Genomic DNA, 5,792 nt, shown 5'->3' with positions numbered 1-5,792 from the left:
CTTGGGAAGATGCAGACTAGAATACTGCAATCACTGAGCAGCAAATGATATCACCTGTCATGTATTTCAGTTATCTTGCAAACCTGGCCAGTTAGTGGGCCTTGGAGGACAGGGTTGATGACCACTGCCCTAGGGTATGAATAACAGTTCAGTTTTGAGTAAAATATCAATCACTGATTTATCTATACACTTCTGCATGGAGACTCTCTGCTCCGAACTACTAAAGAGTGCTCAGTGACATGAGATGCATTTCATTCTCTGTCTCTTTTTGTATAATAAAGCTTTTATATAGCTAGATTTTAAGACCCTGATACTAAACGCACACGGTTTTATTAACATTGTCCCATCTCTTTCTGTATGTGGATGATGGCACTGTAATTTAACCACTTCAGCCCCAGAAGGATTTGCCCCCTTAATGACCAGGCAATTTGCGATACGGCACTGTCTGTTTAACTGACAATTGCGTGGTCATGCAACGCTGTGCCCAAACAATATCGAAGTCTTCTTTTTTTTTTTATTATATATCCACAATATAGCTTTCTTTTGGTGTCTTTGATCACACACTTTAGGCCGATTTTTGCTAAACAAAATTTCAATAAGCATTTATACAGGATATATTTAGGGATGTTTATTTACTTTTACTGGTAATATATATCGTCTATTTATTTTTTTGGACTGCGGCGGAAAAATCTGACCCTAAGTGGCACTTTTTGGGGACCAGTGACCTTGGTACATCGATGCTAAAAAAAAATGCACTGATCAATGTAAAAAAATTACACTGGCAGGGAAGGGGTTAACCCTAGGGGGAGATTAAGGTGTTGAGTGTTCTAACTGTAGGGGGGACGGGCTGCCAGGAACATGACGGATCGCTGGCAATGGACATGTCATTAGGCAGAATGGGGAATCGCCTTATTTACATAGACAGTTCCCGGTTCTGCCTCTGTACCCAGCGATCGCGAGACATCGAGTCCACAGGCACACGCACCTGCTATCATCCTTGTACAGGTATGTCTGTTTGCGCACGAGAGCCGACCTGCCACTGTTTATCTGCGTAAGCTGGACGGCAAGTGGTTAATCGATGTACAGTACAGCCGTCGCATGACGCAGATCATTTCCAGCTTGTCTACAGGGAAACATAAGCAGTAGGTGTTTCTAGTCCTCTACTGCAGGTCACATGTTCAATAAAAAAAAAAATATATATATATATATTCTCTATATCATCAATCTACATGTAATAGCTCTCCCTGATTGTGTTTAGCTGGTTAGTGGCATGACGGAGGGATGAAGTGTTCTGTCATTTACCACTGTGTATACACCCACATGTGACTCTATAGTCACACGGGCTGATCAGATGTAATGTGGAGGAAAGCATGTAGTAATACAGCTTTTTTTTTTTTTTTTTTTTTGCAATGTGAGTTTAGTGGACACGTTAAAGGAGCATATATGTAGCTGGCTTACTTACATGAAGGAAGCTTGTACTAAGAATATGAAGGCTGCTTGCCTGGCTTTCAAACTGACTTTGAACAAGTATGCAGAGAATTTTGACTCCACTTGTTGCATACATTTTCTAGGTCTGTGATAGAAGCCAAGCCTTTGGCAATTTCAGATCTGCAAATGCTGCTTAGAATTCTACAGGGCTTACAGAAATTGGTAATGCAGACAGTACTGAGTACTTTCCTGTGTGGCAAAATATTTAAAATTGTGTGTGTGTACAAAGGCAAAATGTAAAAAATCTGCACATTTTCCTGTTTTATCCCTTTTGAAGATGCTACAAAAATATATTTTTGTGTAGGGGTTTTTGTCAGTTGCATAGCTACCAATTGCATTGTAGTCCTAAGATAAGAACATGGGGGTTAAATGGGCTCTTGAAGTAGCATAGTACACAAGACTGCTCCTGTATTTTTTATTTTTTTTTTAAGCTATACAATCTTTCCCAGACAAAGGGAATCGCATAAGCTCCTCATTGGGGTTTACATGCACATCAAAGTGACAGATACTTTTTTTGATTGTATTACATGAAATGCTGCATATACACATGTTTTCCAATACTTTGAATATTCTATTTGTGGTGTGTTTTATTCTGTAATGTTAAGACATTTCTACCTAGCTGCTCTTTAAGTTAGAATGTTTTTATATTTAAAATCTTTGCAAGGCTTTGCTCAAGATGATACATTGTTGTTTCATAGACCTCAAGATCCAAGGAGAGACTCACGATAGTATTGAGGATGCACGAACGGCACTACAGCTTTATCGCAAATACTTGGAGCTAAGTCGGAATGGAACTGAGCCAGATAAGTTCCGAAAAGTCTTGAAGACCCTTTATGAAAAGGGTCGGAAGATGGACTGGAAGGTTCCGGACCCTGAGAGCCAAAACAGCCCAAAAAGTAAAGTCAGCGTGATTCTTCTTGACCCTGACCCCAGTGATGACATCACATCACTTCAGTGACTTGCCCTTTCCCTCACTTGACTGATAACCTACTGCTGCTTTCTTTAACTGACACTCTTTATCAAATTTCTTCCTGACTGCTTTGTGAAAGACTGGCTAAGAACTTTTTTATGATGCAATGTTTTTTTTTTTAAGTCTCTTTTGCTGTCTTGTATTCCGTAGAACAATTTTGTAGAAAAAATAATTTAAAGTGTAGTTTTAGTGTTTTTTAATTCTATTCTCTTTGGTCTATACAATGATTTGCAGCAGCTTCATGGCTCTGCAATCGCCAGCTTATGAGAATGTGCTGGAGGCAAACGTTCAGTTCGTGCTAGATATGTTAGTGTAGTTGGTCTGATCTTCTCTTACATTTAATTGACTGTGTGGATGGATACAAAAAAGTGTAATGTTGCAATCCAGGTTTCCTATGTCAGATAGTGGAAGAGGTTTTTATGAATGGCACAGCCCTTTCTCTACTTGTGTACACTGTAGGGAGGCCAGGATGAGTTTCTTACCACGTGCAACCGAGCGGGACCAAGGACCAGATTGTTTTGGGGGCAGCAAGGCCTATACAAATGCAAAGGCTTATCTGATGAGCCAAATCGTTATTCAATGCATGCCGCATGTAATGAATAAACGCCCTGAATCTTAATTGCCTACAATACAAAAAATACTATTTTATAGATCGGTAATGATTGACATCACTGTGCAAACTGCTTTTAGTACCCGTTATGCTGTCGCACATTTATTTAAACACTGTAGTATTTAGTGGCTGTTTAATGTTGGGGGGGCTAAATACCTGTGCAGGGAGAGCCTTTGTATAACCTTAAGAGTTGGGGTATTTCACCATGACCTCGCCAATTTTTTAAGTTTCTTAAGACCGTTTTGGCTTTCTTTTCCTGAAAGACCTCTCTAAACCAGTCAATGTTCACCCAGTTCATCACAGGCCCTAAACGGTGTCTTTGTTTTATTCTTGGATTTAAAGGGTTAAAAGTTCCTAAATTATCAATATATAAAAAATGTATTTTATATAAAATATTACACACAGCTTTGAAGAACCAGAGCAATGTCATTGTGTCACTTCCAGTCTAGGGCAGAAGTAACTTTTTTTTTTTTTTTATCCTTTTTTGCTTTTAAAGGTAAAGGAGATTTGGGGTCTTTTGACCCCAGATCTCTCCATAGAGGACCTGTCATCCTTTATTTCTATTACAAGGGATGTTTTCCAAGGGACTGAAAAAATAAATAATAATAATAAATAAATTTAAAGCGCACCATCCCTCGGTGCTCATGCCCAAATGCATACGCAAGTCACGCATAAATATGTAAATGGTGTTCTAGCGGCACGTTTGAGCGGGAGCAATAATTCTGTGCTAGACCACCTTTAACTCGGTAACTTGTGGATTTCCATTCTACGACTGTGTGCTTAATTTTAAAGCGTGAAATTTTGGGTATCTATTTACTCGGCATAACATCATTCATATTTTTTCAAAAAAGTGTTTATTCCATTAAATTGTTGGCAAAAAACACTGTTTTTAACTTTTAACCACTTAAGGACCAAGCCTCTTTCTTAGATTTGGTGTTTACAAGTTAAACTTTTATTTTTCATTTGCTAGAAAATTACCTAGAAAAAAAAATATATAATATATAAATATGTTTGGGGGTTCTAACACCCTAGAGAATAAAATGGCGATCGTTGCAATGCTTTTTGTCACACCGTATTTGCGCAGCCGTCTTATAAGCGCACTTTTTTTGGGGAAAAATTCACTTTTATTAAAGAAATAAGACAACAGTAAAGTTAGCCCAATATTTATTTTATCGTGAAAGATAATGTTATGCCGAGTAAATTGATAGCCTACATGTCGAGCTTCAAAATTGCCCCGCTCGTGGAATGGCGTCAACTTTTTTTTTTTTTTTACCTTTCCGTCATTTTAAAAAAAATTCTGCATGTGTTGAATTAGAGCAAAAATTTAGCCCTAGACCTCTGATTGCGGTGATACCTCACGTGTGGTTTGAACACAATTTTTTTTAACATGCAAGCGCTGCTCTGCGTTTGCATGCAAGCTCCGTGGGACATTGTGTGTGTGTGTGTGTGTGTATATGTATGTATGTATATATGTGTATATATATGTGTGTGTGTGTGTGTGTGTGTGTATATATGTATATGTATATGTGTGTATGTATATGTGTATATATGTATATATATATATATATATATATATATATATATATATATATATATATATATATATATATATATATATATATATATATATATATATATATATATATATATATATATATATATATATATATATATATATATATATATAAAAAAATATAGCGAAATTGGCTGTCAAACATCATACTAATGATAAGAAAATCGGATGGAAAAATTTGTACGACAAGCTGTCTGACATTTTTCGGATTGTGTGTATGGTCCTAAAGTTTCTTTCATGCAGGCTGTAATGTTGAAGGGTCTGGTCCTGCGGCATTTTTTTATTGGGACCAACCTAATGAACAGCAGAAATGTTAGCTTCAGGTGCAGTTGATGCACTTGCAGGCATACTTGGCAGCTGAAAACAATGCATAGCTGTGGATAACCTTTGTTGTACAATAAGAGGCAAAGTGCTGCTTTGTGATTCGCTTGTCGGGCTGTGGCTGAATTGAGATGTTTTGATTTAATGTTTTTTTTTTTTTTTTTTTTTTTTTTTATCCGTTTCCTGACTGACCTACTTTTGGACGACTAGTAGTAGTAGTATGTGTCTTTTTGATAGTTGTACTTCTATGTGTAGCCTTTAGTTTTTTTGGCATTCGATACCAATTATATAAGACTTTGTACCTAACCCATCTCCAATTCTGTTTTATCCACAGATGCGCCAGTGTATTCTGCTATGGTGGGACTTTAGTGTCCTTTTTTTTTAGTTTCTTTTTATGAATTTGGTAAAGTGGAAATTACTTTTCATGTACTATTTTTATTGTTTTTTATTTGTAATGAATTGTGAAGCCGTTCTGTGAACGCAAGCACAACACATTTTAATAAAAGCAAATCCTAAATCTTATGCCTTGAGTATTAATGCAAATAAATGTTATGATGCCTTTCATTTCGTGTGTGTTTTTAAATAAAATCAAGTCCCAAAAGACGCCCCTCCCCAGTCTAAGGCCCCATACACACCATAGAATCCATCCGCAGATAAATCCCAGCAAATGGGTTTCAGCGGATAGATCCTATGGTATGTACACGCCAGCGGATCTTTTTCCGCGGATATATCTCCCCTGGGATGGATTCCAGCAGATCGAATATTTGCTGACATGCACAACATATCCATCTGCTGGAATCCATCCCAACGGATGGATCTGCTGGTCTGTA

The 5,792-nt window shown here is 37.3% G+C and overlaps 1 protein-coding gene across 1 annotated transcript in view; it reads left to right on the top strand.

Moving 5' to 3' along the window:
• The window catches only part of PAN2 (poly(A) specific ribonuclease subunit PAN2), a 61,514-nt gene extending 55,988 nt beyond the window's left edge, over positions 1-5,526 (top strand). Inside the window, exons 25-26 of the mRNA XM_040341069.1 lie at positions 2,187-2,384; positions 5,297-5,526. Of these exons, the coding sequence (XP_040197003.1) occupies positions 2,187-2,384; positions 5,297-5,331 (233 nt within the window). The 3' untranslated portion in view covers positions 5,332-5,526. The remainder of the gene's footprint in view (positions 1-2,186; positions 2,385-5,296) is intronic.
• The last annotated feature ends 266 nt before the right edge of the window (positions 5,527-5,792 follow it).

The sequence above is a fragment of the Rana temporaria genome, chromosome 2, assembly GCF_905171775.1.
Source record: "Rana temporaria chromosome 2, aRanTem1.1, whole genome shotgun sequence".
Classification (NCBI taxonomy): domain Eukaryota; kingdom Metazoa; phylum Chordata; class Amphibia; order Anura; family Ranidae; genus Rana; species Rana temporaria.
This window is presented reverse-complemented; position numbering and strand designations above follow the sequence as displayed.